This window comes from Balaenoptera borealis, assembly GCF_965194805.1.
Source record: "Balaenoptera borealis genome assembly, chromosome: 5".
Taxonomy (NCBI): domain Eukaryota; kingdom Metazoa; phylum Chordata; class Mammalia; order Artiodactyla; family Balaenopteridae; genus Balaenoptera; species Balaenoptera borealis.
In genome coordinates, this window is record NC_138862.1 from 111,351,112 (window position 1) to 111,371,916 (window position 20,805).

The window sequence follows — 20,805 nt, forward strand, 5'->3', positions numbered from 1 at the left end:
TCGAGTTTTTGGAGTTTGGAGGTTTTGAGTAGAGCTGATTACAATTTCTTTTTCAAATCACATATGTATTCTGTAGAAGTATGTTTATTGATATGGCTAGAATGTCACAATATATTAGTAAGTAATGTGAAAAAAAAAAAAAAAGGCTTCAAACTAATAGGATGTAGTTTGTTTAAAAAAAAAGACCACAGTATCCATGGTAGTTGTCTTTGGGTGATAAGTGATATCACTATTTTTTTTTTTTTTTTTTTTTTAGCTTTTCTGCATGTTTCAAGTTCTAAAAATGGATAAAAAGAAATTGTTAAAGATAAATAAAATACATACATATAGCATTTCTTATAACTTTACCATCCACGAAAAAAGTTCATATTAACCTTGTTCTGAAGGCAGGATTTGAAACTAGTCTTAATAATGAGTTGTTTCTCTACCCGATGTTCCTTAGTCACTGTCAGTTATTAATTTTTTTACAAGGATTGGGGATCTGTATGTTCTATAAAGAGTACCAAATATAACATATTAAATAGCAAATATTAAATCAATGAAAGTATATTTTAGTAGATATTTTCACCCATTATGTTCACACAAATGGGATCATGAAACACTCAAAAGATCCCTGCTTTGGTACTGCTGAGCCTGGGGTTCCTGCCAGCTTTCTCGAATAGCTAGCTAGCAGTGCTATCTTGCAAGTTACACCTACTTTCTGGGCCTCAGTTTCCTTCTGGCTACACCATGTGAGGTTTGGCTGAGCTCATTTCTAAGGTCCCTTTCAGTTGCTTCCCCTTAGTGAGTGCTGGCCCCCTGGTTCATCTAAATCTGGTTGTGGCTGAGATTGGCTTTATTGCACAGCTGTCTCTTCCCCTGCCTCAGCCCTACTGGCTCCATTCATTACCTCCACCTCCAGTTATCTCTCAATTTTGAAATCATTTGCTGTGATTCTGGAGGCCAGAGTGGGCATTTCCTTCCTTCAGTCTCAGACTGGAGGGAATCCAGGAAATGGGGCATAGAGCGAGGGCGTCACTGATGTTTACCGAGGGCCTGTAGTGTGTGCACAGCTCAGGTCTGGCACTCAGGGGTGGCTTACTGTCTGCCCTTCAGCAGCAAACAGATGCCAGGGGAGGTAAGACATGCCAGTGATTAACCAAAATAGGAGACACACAGCCTGGAGACCATAGGGTTCAATTACTTATACCTTTGTGTTCTAGTTCAACCATTTAAACTGAGTCCCCTCTTCTTAAAAACACCTACCCAGCAGAGTTTGCAATCCAAAGGTACGATTTCAAGTCCCACTGCTGCTTTTTCCTAGCAGCATGGGTGAGTCATTGACTCTAACATCCTCTTCTCTCCTTTCATCTGGTTAAAAGGAAGGGCCAAATGAGAGTCAGGTATGTGCTTGTGTTTTAACTATACACAAAAGCACCTTATTCTTTCATCTTCTGATTCCACTATCCTTCTTCCTTGGATTGAGAATGAACAGAGAGGGAAAAATAAAGAATAATGACACATGAGAAGCAACCTAAGTGTCCATCGGCAGATGATTGGATAAAGAAGATGTGGCACATATATACAATGGAATATTACTCAGCCATAAAAAGAGACGAAATTGAGTTATTTGTAGTAAGGTGGATGGAGTTAGAGTCTGTCATACAGAGTGAAGTAAGTCAGAAAGAGAAAAACAAATACCATATGCTAACACATATATATGGAATCTAAAAAAAAAAAATGGTTCTGATGAACCTAGGGGCAGGACAGGAATAAAGACGCAGACATAGAGAATGGACTTGAGGACACGGGGACGGGGAAGGGTAAGCTGGGATGAAGTGAGAGAGTGGCATGGACATATATACACTACCAAATGTAAAATAGCTAGTGGGAAGCACCTGCATAGCACAGGGATATCAGCTGTTGCTTTGTGACCACCTAGAGGGGTGAGATAGGGAGGCTGGGAGGGAGACACGAGAGGGAGGGGATATGGGGATATATGTATACATATAGCTGATTCACTTTGTTATACAGCAGAAACTAACATAACATTGTAAAACAATTATACTCCAATAAAGATGTTAAAAAAAAAAAAGAATGACACATGAAACCATAAGATCAAGTTAGTAAGGAAAAGTTAGCATGAATACAGACAGTTCTCCTTAATTCTGTGTAACCTAAAATATTTCTTTTTTTTTGTAAAATATGTCTAATATAAATCATGAATATACTTTTGTAGGAAATAGTTACTACTGATATTACTGAAAATTATTTCCAATTCTTGAAAAAAGGTATTCTTATTAAAAAACATGTCTTCAAAATCGAATACATGAATATATGTATAAATAAATGCATAAAAAAGACTGGAATGATTCACACCAAGCAAAAGTGGTCATTCCAGGAGAGAGACATGAAATGAGGGAAGAGGGGATTTTCAGTGAAAAAATTTTTTTCGAGTTTCAGTATTGAGTTTTTAAAAACTGAACATATCTAACTGTATAACTAAAATACTTTTTGAAAGAAATCCTTGTAGTATGGAGTACTGGGTGGGGAGGGGGCAGGGAGGGTTGTCTCCATAATCACCTGTTTTCTATCTTATTTTACAGTTGGTTCCCTGAGTGATTGTATCTTGGCGTGATGGGACTCACCCTCAGGCCCAGGGAGTGGGAGAAGCAGCCAGATTTAGCCAGGTGGGGGTGGGGTAAGAAGAAGGGGGAGCAAGGTCTCCTGGAGCCCGAGAAAAGGTAGGATAGGTTACGGTTAGGGGAGGGAGGAAGCCTGAGGCTTAGGGAGCCAAGGAGAAGCTGTGGCAAAAGCTTTAGGAACCTACACCAATTGTGGTTCCATTAATGAATAGGCACAGCTCTGATCATTTATTGTTTTCAGTACTGACTCCATCCTGGAGTGCCTTTACAAAAGTCTAGATTGCTTTAATAGGACAGATAGACAAATTGTTTCCCACCTGTGGATTTTCCTTCATGCCAGCCTTGCTTGGTTTTGCCTGGCTTTATTCTGTGACCAGAAAAGAAGATGGAATTCTGAAAAGTTGCTTTAGCCAAATCCTGTGAACAAAGGGAGCCTTGTACTGGGTTATGCACACTGGCTTCTGGAGGAGTCTAATTCGTCAGCTGGCATCTCTGCCTTTCAAGTCCTCGCTCTGGTTAGCACTGTGTTTCTCCGTCCGTGGAGGGGCAAGCCTTCTGGAGGAGCGGGCCCGCTGCTTGTTCACCCGGCTCTGGTTACAGGGGGCAGAGGCAGGCCCTAGGGGCCCGAAATGGACACCCATAGTGAGTCCAAGAGAGGGAGGCAGCCTTTGTTACTGTGTTTGCCTGGCCCGTGGCTACATGGACGCCATTATAATTTCTAAGATTTCCCTGGATTGATCAGGTATGCCGTCCACCAGACTGGTGCTGACACAGAAGTCGGAAACTGGGAATGACAGTCACCCTCCTGTTAGTCCCCTCCCCGCCTGAAACTGAGATTTCCTGAAAAGCTACCAGCATTGACTGGTTTGAGTCCTGGCTGAGTGTGGGCGAAGCCTGGAGCATGTAAACCAGTTCTGAAACTTGTTCTCCGTTGGTGGATTGATTTTTCCCCCCCAGGACAGCGGTAACTTTGAGCCCCGTAAGGTGCTATTAGAAAAAGCTCCTGTTGTGGTACGTTAAGTGACCTTCTATCCAGTGGGAAGACTTGTGGGGAATTTCTTGGGGCCTGGGGCATTCTAGCTCCCCACGTGGAGAAGGCGTGAGGCCTGCGTGCTGCCCGCTGATGCCCGGGGACTAACGGCGTCAGGCGGCCAGCGTGAGCGTGTGGCTTCCGCCTTCTTCATTTTCGTCTCCTTCCGTTTCCCTTGACAGAGCAATTTGGTTTTGATGCTGTGCCAGAAGTCTTCTGACAATGAGTTACTGGAACTTGGAGAAAAGGAACTGTGTGCAGTACCGCAGGCATTTTCTGGTGGACAACAGTCTGTTTCACGGTGAGTTGCCTTTTCTACTCCTGTAGGCGGATCTTTTGTTTCTGAGAGCACTTTTATTCCAGCACTCTGGATGCAAATGTGGTATGATTGTTGGGTTGAACCAAGAGCGGGAGTTAACTTGTTGATGAAAAATTACCCAAGAATCCCCACTGGACTCATTCCGCAGAGTTGCAAGCTGTGTGCCTGCACCTCAGCAACCATAACGGCATCGTTACTTTCTACCTCTCAGGTTAGTTTATGTCGGTGCCTTTCCTCTTCTACTACACTGTCAACTCCAGTAATATCCCTTTCCGATGTTTGAAATTTGGGGAGCTAGACCCATAGCTAGTGCTCGGTTAATATCGGTGGATCATCAATCAGGGCTTATAACCAGCATGGTGTGTGCCTTCTATCAGGCTCCACGTAAAATCAGAGCAGGTGAGGGCACTTAACCATAACTATCAGGGTGGATGACTGTAGCTGTAAATCAGAGAATAATCAACGTTAGTCATTTTCATGGCAAACTAAGGTGAATTGCCTTTACCCTGCTGGCATATTTGTTTTGTGATATACAGCCAGGGATAAGCTCTGTCAATCCTGGTATCAGGATGCCCTTGAGTGAAATTTACTTAAGAGTCAGAGATTCATGTGTTGGCAGAATTTTTGGAATAATCTCCATTAAGAGCTGGTGGAATTGTAGAGGGAAGAGAGAGATTTCATGAGAAGTGGAGTGCTGCTGAACAGAATCCTTGATCTAAGCTGCCTTCAACTTTCTAAGTTTGGTTTTTCTTCCCCAATTTAGTGCAGACTTACTGGTTTTTTTTTATTGCTTTAGATTAAGTTTAAGATAACAAACTTAACCCTACTTACTTTGTTAAGGCACATTTTACAATGTTTTTTCACGTTCATTATGCCACCTCACTATATCCGACTTTACTTCATAGAGGATGCCTTCATTTACAGGTCAAGAAAGGGAAGCAGAGATGAAATGACCAGCCCAAGTTGGCATAGCCAGTTATTAGCAAGGTCAGATCTAAAATTCTAGCCTCTACCCTTCCATGCTGGCTCTCTTGGCATTGCAGTGGCGACAGCCTCTTAGCAAAGGAGACTAAGATATGGTGACTTAACACGCTGGCACTGAGTTCTGCTTGTTTCCCTGTGAACCTCATCTAATGACCCTGTTGGTTGCTTCATCTCTCACACAGTGTTTGCTGTGTGGTGCTTTCTGTTACAAATTTACTTATATTAAAAAAAAAAAAAGAATAAATATGATAAAGAAACAGAGGCGTTAGAAAAATTAGCATTTTTTTTCCAAGTTTTGTGCCAATTTTGAAAAAGTTCAGATTTTATTCATTCATTATTTTAGAATACCTTTGTCCAGATATCTCAAAGGCTATAACAACTTAAAAACAATTTCCTATGTATTGTTACAGCTGTGTTACCACTTAGTGAATTACTGTATTGCTGATAGTTTTGCTGAGGGCTTGAGGAACATGATCCTATTGAATCCTTTCAACACCTTTGCGATAGTTATTATTCATCCCATTTTATGGATGGGGAAACAGAGGTTTGGGGAGGTTGTTGAAGTGGTGATCTAAAATCAAACTCATATCTGCTTAACTCCAAAACCCCGCTATTTTTTTCCAGGCTGCAACTCCATTTTAATAGAAAAATTAACACTCTGAGAGGTTTAAGTTCTATTCAACAGTATTCGCTCTGCTATTAACTAGCCATGTCTGATCTTGACCAAGTTATGTAATCCTTCAGGATCTCTGTTTTCTTCTCTGTGAAATGAGTGTGCTGGTCTCGATGATTTTTTAGGTTCTTTCTAGTTCTAGTCTCTGAGATTCCATTGAAGTATTTCTGAGAATTACAGTTGCTGCATGTATTTTGTGAGCTGTCGTGTCTCTGAACATGAGATTCACAAGAGGGCAGTAGAATACTTAAAATATGAATTGATTACTTACGTTGAAGAATTACTCATTTGAGAAGATTTAGAGATATCAAATCTTCCCAAGATTAAAAGGACTAAAGCCAGTTAGAATTATGATTCTGTTCATTTATAATAAAGCAGTAGCTTTAAGTATTTCTGATAGTTAAAATATCATTTTGGATCTGTATGCCAAAGGATTTGTAATTCAGGAAAGAATGATGCCTCTTCTCTTCCACTATATTTACTTCTGCAGAAAAGTAATGTCTGTGAAGACAGGAATTTATTTAACTTTATGGAGGATTGTGAGGAGTCTTGGTATATTTTAAGCCAAGGGAGCGCTAGTGATAACATCTTTGTAGATGATTTCTGAACATTTCTGAGAAAAGATAGGGGACAGGACATGTTGAGTCAGAAAGGTCAGATTTCTTTTAGAGGGGCTTCTCCTGGTCTGCTGGTAACTCTCCTTACATAACCAAATCAAGCCAAAGAAAAAGAAACAAAACTCCTTCCATTATAAACAGAAAAGAACCATTTCCTCTGCAAGATAATAGACTTTTAGAATATGCAGACTCAGATGTGCAAATTGTGCTAGCCAGACTTAAGCAGTATTCCCAGGAGAAAGGAACCACCTTAAAATGAGGACTAGGTGGGCAGTAGGGGGTCAATAAAAGTAAAAATAAAAATGTAACATTTGTATACTGTTTCACAGTTCATAAAGCACCGTTCATAGCCTCCCTTTCTGAGTGTAGAGGAGGTAGGTTCTCATTGGAAACAATGTAGAAAATTACCCACAATCCCACAACACAAAGAGTAACACTAATTGTGTTTCTATCCAGTCTTTTATCTCCTCTCGTCTTCGCAACAATCCTGATGTAGGAATGGAATACCTGGAAAAGGTAGGAAATGGTGGGTACTAGGTAACAGAAATGAGCTGGTTGAATTGACTTAATTCAGTGTCAGTGAGGAGAGGACCCGTGGTAGGCATTATGATGAACTGTTTTTGTATTTCCCACTTGTCTGGCATTTGCCCAGATTTTTAGGGAATCTTGAATCCAAAGGGATTTTGAGCCTATCAAAGAAGCCAATTGCCAGAGGTTTTCTCTAGTTGGCTTTTGTTTTAACATGTTTGATATAGAGAAAAAACTTGAGCAAAGAATAATTTGTGTAGTATGAACCTTGCTTTAATGGCTTATATTTTCATGAATTATTTTTATTTGAAAATTACCTGTACCCTCAGCTCTTTCTCTTGGCTGTCGTGAATTGCAGCATTTTTTTCTGACCTGGGACACATATTCTTAAACCTGTTATCAGTGTATTTACAATTTATATATATCCAATTTCTAATGCACATAAGCTTTTTTCAAACATATGAGTTCCTTCCTACTTGGAGGTGACTTAATTTTTGTTTTCATGCACTGCTAGTTATAATTGTGATGTTGGAAAAATTGTGAGGTTGGAAAAAATTGTGATGTTGCTTTCCTGTAAGTTATATGGTATCACCCCTACTTACTATATTGAAATTTATTTCTGTTGCTCTCATGTTGTTATATGAATGTTTCTGAATGACCAAGACAAATCTAGACTAGAAAGGTGTTGAATTGAATTACGAGTGTCTCTTACTATCTAGGGATAAAATTAAGGATAGTTCTGTTATTAAATATTTATGTAGTATGTCTTTTTAAAAAGTGCCTTATATGTACTTTGACTTTGCCTCACAACAAACTTCTAATCAAACTAATTAATTTAGTTAATTAAACAGTTAGTTTTTAGCCAGCCTCCCCTTCCTGGCCAGAGGCCTAATTGGTGATGTAGGACAGAAACTGGACTGCCAGTTTGTAAAGGAAAGTAGGCTTGAATTGGACCCCAGAGACGAGTTCTAGCTCCATTTTTATGACTCACTTGTGTAGCCTTTGTCACCTAGGTGACCCTCAGTTTCCCTATTTCTAAAATGAGGGTTTTTCCAGATTCCGAAGTTCCCTTCTAGCAGCAACGTTGTGGTCTCTGTGTAGTCAAACAGGATGTGTGGTGAACGGGAGTGTCCTACAGGCCAGAACATGGGAAGAGAGGGCTGACAAGATGGCAATGAAGAGGAGTAAGATTCTTGTTTGATTGTAAACTTTGTAGTTACCTTTGCACTGGCAAAAAGCTGCATTTCCCTTTAGGGGGGTGTGTGTGTGTGTGTGTGTGTGTGTGTAGGGTTGTTCTTGAGTCCCTCCCAAACATGGAGAGACCAGTAGCTAGGACTGACAAGCTTTCAGGACAAACGTCATTATACTCAAAGAAGAAGAGTGGAGAAGTTCTCACTGGAATTCCATCCTCGTTGTAAAAAAGAAGAATGCCAGATCTGGCCTGGTAAATATGAAAGGAGAATGAAATTATGCAGGCATGAATTTCGATTCTCATTAATTTAGGCCGGTTTATTAGCAAGGTATGACTTTGGCAGCCTGCCTGCTTTAGCGGTTTGGGGCGTTACTAGATATTTTTATCAGAGTGTCATTTCTTTACTGAGTCAAAGCCTAGCTTTTCCGGCCAATGACTGTACCTACATCCTCTTCTAGGTCCAGAAAAATACCAGTGCACAGAGAATTCCTGCTAATGCAGTGATAGTCAAGATATTGTGAACATCATTAAGATCAAAAATATTATCTCTTAGAGGAACACTGCATGGAAAAAATTTCAAAGACAGTTGAGAGAAAGTATAAAAAAAAAAAAAAAAGATAGGCCTTAAAGGGAGAGAATGTACTTGAGTCATTTAAATGATATAATAGAACTAATTCTGGAAGCAGCCTTGCCCAGAAGATTCCTCTTTAGCCCCACACTCAAGTCTCCCCCTCCTCCCTCCACGGCCACCAGGCAGAAAGCACAGAGGGCAGGTATACTTTCAGGTCTGTGATGTTCAAGGGCATCTCGCGAACATGCCAGAGGCAGTGAAGGCTCAGCAAAGGGAGCAAGGCCTGTCCCAGGTGTGGCATCTTGCAGGGGCCACCCTCCCTCTGGGTTGCTTTGGATGAGTTGTCCCTTTGGGACTACGTTTCCATGTCAGCAAAATGCTTCAGTTTAGGACAAATGACCTCTAAACTTCTTCCTAAGTGGTAAAATTTCAAGAAATCCTTGTTTCTCCACTTCCCCTCCTCAGGCCACTTTTAAACAGAGGCCAGCTGGGGAATTTGCAGTGAATTAACTGACCAAATTCATTTATGTACTTCTTCCCTTGCCCGAGACAAATCAGAGCCAGCCCTTCAGGCCTTACAAAAGTAGATACTTATATCTAGTTAGAACACAAACTTTAATGTGAGCTAGTATGAAACAATCTTATTCTATAACTTTTTGGAAACATGTGTTCTTCCTTCATCCCTTGGAGACAGAGAAAATTGTCAAGGAAAGTCTCAGTGAAATGCTATTTATATCAAAATCCAAAGTTCATTTCCTTTTTTTTCCTTTTTTTTGGTCTTTCTCCATGATGACCAAACTGGTTTATTGAACATTCTCAACTTGGTGTAGCATATAAACAAAATTGTTTTATTTTTCACCGATTACTACTTTAAAAAATACTCTTTGCAACATCTTGGGCAGATTCTATTACTTTCTGGCTACTTCTGGTTACTGAGGGTCTAATCCAGTTTAAAAGGTTAATCTCAAACTCATCTAAATCCCATCTTCTCCCTTACCTGCATCGTGGGCCTGACCTGTCTGTCAGGGGTTCAGGGTGGGCGTTCATTTGGCTCTGCTATAGTTCTTCTCCTTGAAGGAGGAATTCAAGGCCTAGATCCTCAGATTTTGGTACAAGGAAGAGAGATGGGGGAAAAGCAAAGGTCTTTGAGCTGCACCCCGGCCAGTTTGTATGTTAGTGGCGGTGAGATGATCAAGACTCTCTCTCCTGTTCCATCTTCTGTGGATGTTTGGTTTCACCCTGACCCCTCTGTCACCAAGGACTCTGCAGAGAGGACCCGCTGTCTCCCTTCAGCCCCACCCGTTGTCTATTTCTTATTCCCTCTGGCTGAAGCCTGGCTTCCCTTGCCCTGAGGGCTCTTGGGCAACTCCCTGATCCCTGCCTTTTCTCTTATCTCCGTGTTTCTGCACATGGAGCTCTGCAGGCTGCTGGGGGCTGTGGAGGATGGGCTGGCTATGAAGTTGCTCCTGTCCTCCTCCCAGACCTCCTGATCTCAATCTCTCTGTTTCTTCTCACGCTGTTATGGGGGCTACTCCCACAGGCCTTAGGAAGCCTCTGAATTATTCTTTTGTAGCTCTTCCCCTGCTTGTCTCTGGGAATGAGGGGGGCTCCGATTTTAATCTTCAGAGTACGTTTGTGCCACTCCGGGTGCCTAGGCTGTACACGTAACAGGGGCTCAGGTCATGTGATTTTGAGTGGATGGAATCCCACCCTCTTCACCCCTGACAGTTCCCCTTGGACCTCTCTAGAGCCACTCCAGGCTGGTCCTTGTCCACGAACATTTTGGATTAGAGAGACTTTCTTTCCCCAAAGGTACTAGTGTTCTTTATTGTGCTTGCTTCTTGCAAGGTTGTGTAGCTGGATTGATCAGAGCCAAGCAACGATCTAGATTTATAAAAATCCATGGTGAGATGTCTCGGCCTCTTTTCCCCATCGGGAATCTAATTTGATGGGATTTTGCTGACAAAAGAGAACCCACTGTGTTCTCTTTTGTCATGCTTTCCGTGTTGAGGTCATTCACATTCTGTAATGATGGAGGGCATGAAAAGATCCCGGTGGAATGCGTAGCAAAATGGCAAACTGAAGATCTGGATACCTGGGAAGCCCTGATGGATGAGAAGTTAACAGTGGTCAGTCTTTGAAGCTTTAGCTTTAGTCGTTGTTTGAAACAAGCCTGTTGTGTTAAGTGATATCCTTGGCTGGCCTTTCCCGATAGACTCTCAAATTCTCTCAAACCTATGGCCATTGGGAGTCCAGTCAAGCAGAAGGGCCCTTGATTATTTTATTCCTTTATGCTTGGGAATACCAATTTTCTAGTTACTAAGTTAGAAGAAATATATCTAATAAACAGTCAACTTTTCCTTCAGATTTGCAGACTTCTCACGTTTTAAGTGGTTACTTAAGAGAATTATGTCCCCTTAGACCTGTGTTACAAATTTAAGCCTTTGTTCTTTAAGCTGCATTTCCATAATTATAATTAATTTTCCTCTGCTCTCTCATTTTCCCAGTTGTCATTTCTACTCTGTGCCTAATGTATGCACAGAGATTGATGGGAGGATGAAATGTCTTTCCACGGGTAGATTCAGGGTTCTTCCAGGGCAGCATAATTATTTAATTTAGTTATACAAAAGGTCCAGATTTTTTTCTTGGACCACAGTAATAATTATTAGTGATTGTATTTGTAATCACAAAACCCCCTTGTCTCCCATCTATCAAAACAAAGATGAAAAATTCCAGTTTGGTCCTTTACACTGTGTACATGAAAAGTCATCCCAGTGGACCTGTGATAGTTTATATATTTTTAGGGCTCATTCATTTCAGCAGGTATGTTTGGGGTTGTTACAGATGCAAACTGTTGGCTTCAAAGGGATAGTCAGATTTTTAAAAATTTAAAGCCCATAGCCTAGTGTGTTTTTCACCCATTCCCGCAGCTTCAACTCCCATCTATGTGCCGATAGCTCCTAACAGTGTATTCCTGGCTTAGCACCTTACCCAGATGTCCATCCTCCTACCTGACAGCTCCAGTGATGCCTGCAGGTCCTCAGCCTCTGCATGTCTGGAGCAGAATTCCCTCTTCCCCACCGGTACCCGGCTGCCTTGCCAGCCTTATCTCTTGCTTCCCCTCCCTCTTTGCACCACAGCTACACTGACCTTCCCGTTCCTTACCCACAAAACTTACCCCTTCTTTGCTTAGCTGGCTGCTACCCCATCCTTCAGACCCCAGAATAAGGGTCCCCTCTGCAGAGAAGCTTATACTGACTTCCCAGACCGGGTCAGTCCCCTTTGTATGCTCTCCTATCACCCTGCATTGCTGCCTCATTGCAGTATCACTGTTGTAATAAAACAATTAATTTTGTGATAACCAGTTTAATTTTTGTCCTCCTTGTACTTCTAAGTTCCAGGGGAGCAGAGACTGTTCTCACTCGTATCTCCAGTACATAGTAAAGTGCATTGCATACACTCATTTTAATTACAGGGGAGATAAGAACCACCTACTGTTTCATTATTTTTGCACTCTCAAGTTTGGCCTTTAATCTTTTTTTTTTAAATTAATTTTTATTGGAGTATAGTTGATTTACAATGTTGTGTTAGTTTCTGCTGTACAGCAAAGTCAATCAGTTATACATATACATATATCCACTCTTTTTCTGATTCTTTTCCCATATAGGTCATTACACAATATTGAGTAGAGTTCCCTGTGCTATACAGTAGGTCCTTGTTGATTTTCTATTTAATATATAGTAGTGTGTGTATGTCAATCCCAATCTCCCAATTTATCCCTCCCCACCAACCTTGGTAACCATAAGTTTGTTTTCTACATCTGTGACTATTTCTGTTTTGTAAATAGGTTCATTTGTACCATGTTTTTAGATTCCACATATAAGCTATATATCATGATATTTGTCTTTCTCTGTCTGAATTCCTTCACTTAGTATGATAATCTCTAGGTCCATCCATTGCTGCAAATGACGTTATTTCATTCTTTTTTATGGCTGAGTAATATTCCATTCTCTATATATACCACATCTTCTTTATCCATTCCTCTATTGATAGACATTTAGGTTGCTTCCATGCCCTGGCTATTGTAAATAGTGCTGCAATGAATATTGGGGTACATGTATCTTTTCGAATTATGGTTTTCTCTGGATATTTGCCCAGGAGTGGGATTGCTGGATCATATGGTAGCTCTATTTTTAGTTTTTTTAAGGGGCCTCCATACTGTTCTCCATAGTGGCTGTACCGATTTACATTCCCACCAACAGAGCAAGAGGGTTCTCTTTTCTCCACACCCTCTCCAGCATTTATTGTTTGTAGGTTTTTTGACATTGGCCATTCTGACTGGTGTGAGGTGACACCTCATTGTATTGCATTTTTCTGATAATCAGTGATGTTGAGCATCTTTTCATGTGCCTCTTGGCCTTTCGTCTTTGTGCTGTGGAATGCATCAGTCCCTTGGCTGCAGACCCTCTTCTTCCCTTCACTCATGCTTTTGCCTTGGAGAACAAAAGAATACACCTAAACCATTCCTTCCTGAGATTGAGAAGGGAAAGCCCACTTTGCTGAGAATCCTAGTGTGCTTTAGAAAAGATGATTACAGATGTATAATGCCTCAAAGTGGAAAAGGACAAACCCATTTCTTTAAAAGAATTTCTTAGACTTTTTGAATTCATTTAATAATACTTTCCAGAATTTCCATGTTGGTTATATATGGGTTTATTTTATTCAACTCTGAAAATGCAGGTTTTGCCTGTTAAAATAACCCTATTAATAAAAGATGTTTAATTGCAGTATTTTGCATACTATTAAAATTCTCTGCTGCTTGAGTCTGAAAATCTTCAGGCAGAGAAGTGAGTTGTCATCTGTGGGGTAATTCTTACCCCAGAGAGCAGAATAGACATGCACCAAAACAAAAGCACCAGCTTTCTCAGTAAGAGAGGAGGAAAGGAGGCCTGGGGGTGCATGAAGAGAATAATCAAACAGCTTCTTTAAAAGTTAAGAAGATGGGGGCTTCCCTGGTGGCTCAGTGGTTGAGAATCTGCCTGCCAATGCAGGGGACACGGGTTCGAGCCCTGGTCTGGGAAGATCCCACATGCCGCGGAGCAACTGGGCCCGTGAGCCACAACTGCTGAGCCTGCGCGTCTGGAGCCCGTGCTCCGCAACAAGAGAGGCCACGATAGTGAGAGGCCCGCGCATCTCGATGAAGAGTGGCCCCCGCTCGCCGCAACTAGAGAAAGCCCTCGCACAGAAACGAAGACCCAACACAGCCAAAAATAAATAAATAAATTAAAAAAGTTAAGAAGATGCACTTTTATTTCAGATTTACAAACAAGAAAAATGGTGAGCATCTAGGCCTTTCATCTAAGAATCTCAAGCAACAGGAGAGTACATTTCTGACTTCTAGGTAGCAAAGTTACCCCAAGAATAATACCTACTTGGGTAGAATAAATGTAGAATCTGTGAAAACATTTTTTGTCCAATGTTGTCTTGTCAATATTCCTTTCTTGGCCAGAATATGTGACTGACATATAACAGTGATCTCAGAACTTCTTGTATTTGAATGTAGAAGGTGGTAACTTATTCCCAATTAAAAGGGAGAACAGTGCACACATTTATTGTTTAGTGTCCTATTTTATTCCTTGGCAACTTGAAATTGAATATCAATGCATATCCACAAATGACCATTTTTTGAAATTATACCAGTGTCAGAATTTCAATACCTTTCAGCAGAGGCTTATCTCTAGAGACTTGTATTAATTAACTCTTTTAGCCAATGGTTCCCAGACTTGGTTGCACGTTGGAATCACCTGGGGGTATTAAAAAAACTGTTGTGTGGGTCCCAGCCCAGAGGTTCTGATTAATTGGTCTGGGTTATGCCTAGGGCCTGGGGGAATTTTTAGAACTCTTCAGGTAATTCCGATGGGCAACCAATTAGATTCTGGTGTGTTGAATACTCCAGACTTAAGGTGGCAAATACATATTCTCTCAATGGAACTATAGAATTCATGAATTTGATAATGGTTATTTTTCTGTGATGATAGCCTATTTTATACTGAATCTTGAAGGTATGCAAGGGGGGACATCTCATAAGAATATGGATGCAAGTATGTGTTTGAACATAGAAGCAGAAAATGTAGGAGTCATTTATGCTTGGCATTTTGTGGATGCTGGTTTTCTATAAAATTTTTTTCACTTAATTTTTTTCTGATAGCAGTACAAGTTCACCATTGAAAAGTTGGAGAGTATAGAAAAGACTAAAGAAATAGGAAGAAATAATCTATAATCTCAGTATGTGTTTTAAGTCTGTACTTTCTTAAAGTGATTTAAAAACCAAAGACTAAGTAGTGATTCTTTTTTTTTTAATAATTTATTTATTTAGGCTGCGTTGGGTCTTCGTTGCTGCGCGAGGGTTTTCTTTAGTTGCTGTGAGCGGGGGCTACTTTTCATTGTGGCGTGCGGGCTTCTCATTGCAGCGACTTCTCTTGTTGCGGAGCACCGGCTCTAGGCGTGCCCGCTTCAGTAGTTGTGTCGCCTGGGCTCAGTAGTTGTGGTGCACGGGTTTAGTTGCTCCGCGGCATGTGGGATCTTCCCAAACCAGGGATCGAACCCGTGTCCCCTGCACTGGCAGGAGGATTCTTAACCACTGCGCCACCAGGGAAGTCCTAAGTAGTGATTCTTAACTCTAGTTATACATTAGAATCTGCTGGGGTGCTTAAAAAATACTGGTGGTTGGGTTCTACCCGATCCTAGTTAAATCATCTCTAGGCGGGTTGGGGTGGGCGCCTGTGTGGTTATCCTTTCATTCCTTATATATGTATCTTTCTGTTTAACTTCAGGTGATTTTGATGTACTGTGAGGGGTGAGAATCACTGGGCTAAAATTGTTGACTTACTAAAATATTGATCTAATCAGTAAACTAAATCGAATTAATTTACTGATTTAGAACAGTATGTAATTATTTGCTAGTTTGAGCAAAAGTGATGCATGAAACTCTTGATTTTATGCAGAGGAGTGGGAGGGGCAAGTGATATGCTCACCTTCATATGGTCATTTTTTTCCAACAGATTTATTTCCTATTCCTTTTAATATCATGCTTTCTTAGTGCCCTTTAAGTATGACTTGTCTTAACATTACAGCTGATATATTTGTTGCATGATACAAATATATACCTTTTAGCCTTAACTGACTTCACAAGGTTATCCATGGCCTCCTGATGGTAAACAGAAATACTTTGGGAAGATTCTTAACAACAGGGAGCAGAATGTATGAAGTGTTTTGTTTTGATTAATCCATAATGAAGACTACACAGTTCACAACAGGATAAATTAAAGGATGGATGCAGAAATAAATATGAAGCCCAGGAATTGGGAGATCAGTACCATCATTTGGAGTACATCAGATTAATCTTGAGTATTATTAGAATTGTGTTTGTCTATCTACCCTGGAAAACTAAGGCAAACTTTGTCAGCCCCTGTAGACATATGTTCTGCCTTCATCACTTCACATGTGAGAAGACTGATTCTCAGTGTCCCTATGTTATTCCTAGAAGTTCAGAGTTGTGAAGGAAAAATCTTGTCTTCTCAGATCACTCTTGTTTTGCATGATAGTTCCTTCTTTGCACATTGGAATCATATGGGGAACACAAAGAGGAATTTGGGGTCAATGTTAAGATAACTAAGTTTAGACCTTGTCAGGAGGAATCGGTGGATTCTGTATTCCAGTATTCTTGGGGCACCATCAGGAAATGTTAGCGCTGATGCTGAATCAAGGTTATCATTAGGACTGGCGATGCTGGTTGCTTTACTAGCATTATCTCTTTTAAAGAAATTTTATAGAAGATTTACAATATTGTGTTAATTTCTGCTGTACAGCAAAGTGACTCAGTTACAAATATATATATTCTTTTTCATATTCTTTTCCATTATGGTTTATCACAGGATATTGAATATAGTTCCCTGTGCTATACAGTAGGACCTTGTTGTTTATCCATCCTATATATAATAGTTTGCATCCAGCGTTATCGCTTTTAAGTCTTTCATCAGGACAGTTTTAGGGATGAAACTCAGAGAGGTAAACATTTTGCCAAAAACCACATTGTTAGGTTATGGTGTTCAAACCCAGGTTTGTCATACTCTAAAATCCAGAGTGTTTCCACTATTGTGACACAATGATGTGTTACACAAAGTCTTTTCTTTTAAAGCAGTTCGGATTTGGGGATGGGTAGGATGGATTCGAATGTTTTAAAAGAACTTCAGACCTTTTAGAGGTCACTAGAGAACTCCACAGAAACACCATGGTGAGCTGCCCTCAGGCTGAGAAGGGAGCTTAGGGAACTGGGGTAGGGGCTGAGAGCTGGTATCTACTGGAGTGGTCCCTGGGAGCTTGTTAGAAATGCAGACTCAGCCCCACCTGGGACCTGCTGTATTGGAATCTGCATCTTCCCCAGATCTCCAGGTGATTGAGTGTACAGTAAAGTGTGGGCAGTGCTGCTCTGAGAGACCCACTGGGCTTGGGTGTGAGTCCTCATGAGTGAGGGGTTAGTCCTTATTCTTCAAGGAACTGGTGGAAGAGGAATGGGGTTAGAGGGAAGAGAATAACTCCCACAAACCAACACATTTAGAGGATGGAAACTTGTGTATATAGTTAAAGATGTAAGCAACACCCTGGTCTGCAGTGTGCATGGCATAGCAGAACTAGAAAGGACTTGAGAAGCCATCTGATTGGGGAATTCTGAACAGAACCTCTAGCTGGGCTTCAGGAAGCTGTGAAATCTCTGAAAATATCATTCCAAACACTCTGTGTATATATGCATATACATTTGTTCATCCCCCTCCTATGAACAAAGTCCTTAGCTTTCATCATATTTCAAAGCAATCTGTTACTTGCCCCTTTGGAACATTATAAACCTTTGACTAAAACCACTCTCCTTTTAGAGATGAGAAAGCATATTCATATTCAACCAGCTAGTTGCAGGGTTAATTCTAAAAGCCAACATTCTGCCATTCCAACTCAGCTGGTCTTTATGATCTGAGCTAAATATTATGAAATGGTAAGTGGATTTTCTGTGGGATCAGTCTCACAAATCTCTGCATTTTCTGATTATTGGAAATGGTTACATCTTTATAGCATTGGACTATTGTGACATAAAAACAATTTTACATGAAAGCATTTTAAAGCCTCTGTGTGTTGGCCAGGTGAGTGTGAAGTATTCATTGCAGAGCTGCTGGAGGAGGGGGCGTACTGAGCACCGCCCTGGTTTCTCCATCTCTGAGGGCAGCAGGGTTCTGTGAGACAGGGCTCTCCTCACCTGGTGGCATCCAACTGACTTCCTTTGTCTTCATGGCTAATAAATGATTATTAACTCTCTGTGGGGAACCAGGTGCTGAACTTTACAAATAAAGTCATATAATCCATGTAGCATTTAGATCAAGTAATGATTTCACTATCTGGTAATTTACTATCTGATCAAGTGTTGACTCCATGAATCCAAAGGACATTTAGAACGTTTTTCATTTCTAGTAATAAAACGTTTAAAGCTGCTGCTTTGTAAAACCACAGATGAATAGCCTTTAGTTGTGGAAGTTAACTCTTTAGTGGTCCCTCTTTGCATCTACCAAGAAATAGTAAGAGTGTCCAGATCTTTGTGAATTACGTTAGTGTCAGGAGAATGGTTGTTTTTCAAGGACAAATACTCAGTTTCAGTTACCTCAACTTGCAGCCTGTGATTGCAGCCATCTTTCGTAGATGTGTACTCTTATTTTAGCTCCTGAGAACCCATCTGGGAAATAATATTATCATATGCCTCTTACTTTGATCTCTTTGAATCTCATAATTATATTTTTGATCCTCTACCCTTACCATTTCTCCTAAATTGTATAAAGTAATGCAGATGTTTAATATCTGGCAAGCGTAGGTACCATGTTTTCTGATACTGGTGATATAAAAATTTTTCTTGGCTAGATAACAAGTTCTGCATAAATCATAGTACTAAATTGTTTCTAAATTAGATTAATTTATATAAAGTGATAAACTGTTATTGGTTTCCTATTTTATTATCTTTAGTATTCATGAAGGAGCAATTCTTTCCTCTTTTCTCCAAGGTCTTTAACAAAATTAACCTTTGTAACCATTTTTGTGCTAGTTGACTGTGAATGAAGAGGACTGATGAAGCAGAAAATTAAAATACTTTCGATGCTGTAATTTTAATACTAATCATTAATCTACACTACAAAGTTGTTTTTCTCATTGATAAATTTATTGCTTTTAAAAATGTATTTCTATCTTTATAATGTTTTTTCTATCTACAGAGCTCTGTTAGATTTTTGAAATTCTTGCTATTTATATAACTTGTCAAGGAACGAGAATTTTGGCAACTAAAATCAACTTGATCATTTGCAGAAGGCTTAATTATATATGCTCTTAGGCATTTCCCTGCCTGTGTATACAGACTTCTTTTAAGTTATGAACATAGGGCATCTGAGTATATTTTCACTTTTAAGAGAGTATGCATTTATTATGAGTACTTTAGAGAGTGGTTAAACTATAATATTCATTCTCATTTTTGAAGTAAAAAGCCCCAGAATTTTTGCATAGAATTTTCAGGGCTGGAAGAGACATCAAGAAATTATTTAATGCAGTCAGTTGTGAGATCCCTTCTAGAATGAAAGCTCTAGAGAACAGGGAACATGACTTGAGGGCCTGGCCTATGGGAGACATCCGGTAAGTACTTGGTGAATGGGTTAGTAACTTTCCACATTTCATCAGTGAGGACCCTGAAGCCTGGGAAGGTTAAATGGTGGGCCCAAGCTGGATCTAACCGAACTCTTAGTAAGCAGTGAGAACCAAGGCCCTGGTAGTGCAGTGTGCGGTATACACCATGTCACACCATGTGCCTCTGGTTGAGATTCCTTGGTCTCATTCTAAACAGAGGCAGCTCGCTGATTCCCAAGTGCTGGTGTAACCATCAATCATTTGTCCTTGAGCCCTTATTCCCCATGGGATGTTTGCCCTTTTCTCCTTCCTGCCTTAAATATTTATTGACCTAGGTTCTGTGCTGAGGATTTAGCAGTTAACAAAGAAGAAACAGCCCCTATCTAAACAGAGCTTTCAATCTTGCCTCTCTTTGCTGTTACCCTCTTCTTCCCTCTTCTCCCCCAGAGCTCACATGGGACCTTTATGTTACATTAGCTTTTTCTTTGGAAATAATTTTATCTTCATAGAAAAGTTGCAAGAATATGCAACAAAGAACCTCCATATATCCTTTACCCAGATTTATTTACTGTTGAATTTTACCCCATTTGCTTTATCACTGTATGCTTGCACACCCTCTCTTTCCACACACACACACTTATTTTTTCTGAATAATTTGAGAATAAGTTGCCTACCTCATAGCTCTTTGCCCCAAATACCTCATTGTGAATTTCCTAACAATAGGAATATTCTCTTACATAAGCAGGGTACAGTTATTAACCTAAGTAAATTCAACATCGATAAGTCTGTCTAATTTCTTTTTAAGGTCCTTTATTTTTGAAAGAACTTTTTTTCAACCGATATCTATAGGGAAACAGAGAAGGGAGAAGGAGAGTAACAAACATGGAGAAAATGTTACAGCATCACAAAACCTACCAAGTTCTTAGGGTGAGGGCCCGCTTCACTTGTGTGTGATCTGTGCCTTAGAAGGACCCTGTGCTTAGTTGAATGCTCTGCTGTTGTTGTCTTAAAATTCTTTATTTTTGGGGGAAAGCCCCATATTTACATTTCGCACTGAACTTGCAGATTATATAGCTGGTCCTGATTAGCGTCTTTCTGTACTGGGCTAGGAGCTTTTGCATATGTTATTGTAGGTACTGTTGGAGATGAGGAAACTGAGGCTTTGAGGGACTTAAAATAACTTGGCTCAGATTGCTGAGCTACCTGGTGGAACCCAGATTTGACCTCAGGTCTTCTTGATCCCATATCCAATGGCTGTCACATCGCTTCCAGTTATTCCATGCCTGCAACTCTCCCTGCACTGTGTTTAATTATTTCTGGATTTGGACTTGACCTGTCCTTTCTGTTTTTCTCCTTAGGAATTCTACCTTCTTTTTGGTACCACAGGCTGGCTCTCTTTCATCTTAAATTCCTGGGGTAAAGTGTTAACTGGAAAGCCATTTGGGAAACTTTAATAAATCAGTAATTTTTGTCTCAAAGGAACTGCCTATGAGTAGTTTCTATATTAATCTTCTCCTATATTTGTAGAAAAAGGCTGCCTGTGGTCACTCCCTCATTCGC

The 20,805-nt window shown here is 40.3% G+C and overlaps 1 protein-coding gene across 7 annotated transcripts in view; it reads left to right on the top strand.

The window, feature by feature from the left end:
* The window catches only part of PLCH1 (phospholipase C eta 1), a 225,755-nt gene that overhangs the window by 24,039 nt on the left and 180,911 nt on the right, over positions 1-20,805 (top strand). For 4 of the 7 annotated variants that reach the window (XM_082394321.1, XM_082394314.1, XM_082394317.1 and 1 more), the window contains exon 2: positions 3,837-3,955. In XM_082394321.1, the coding sequence (XP_082250447.1) occupies positions 3,877-3,955 (79 nt within the window). In that variant the 5' untranslated portion in view covers positions 3,837-3,876. The other 3 variants (XM_082394316.1, XM_082394320.1, XM_082394319.1) reach the window with 3 other exon arrangements.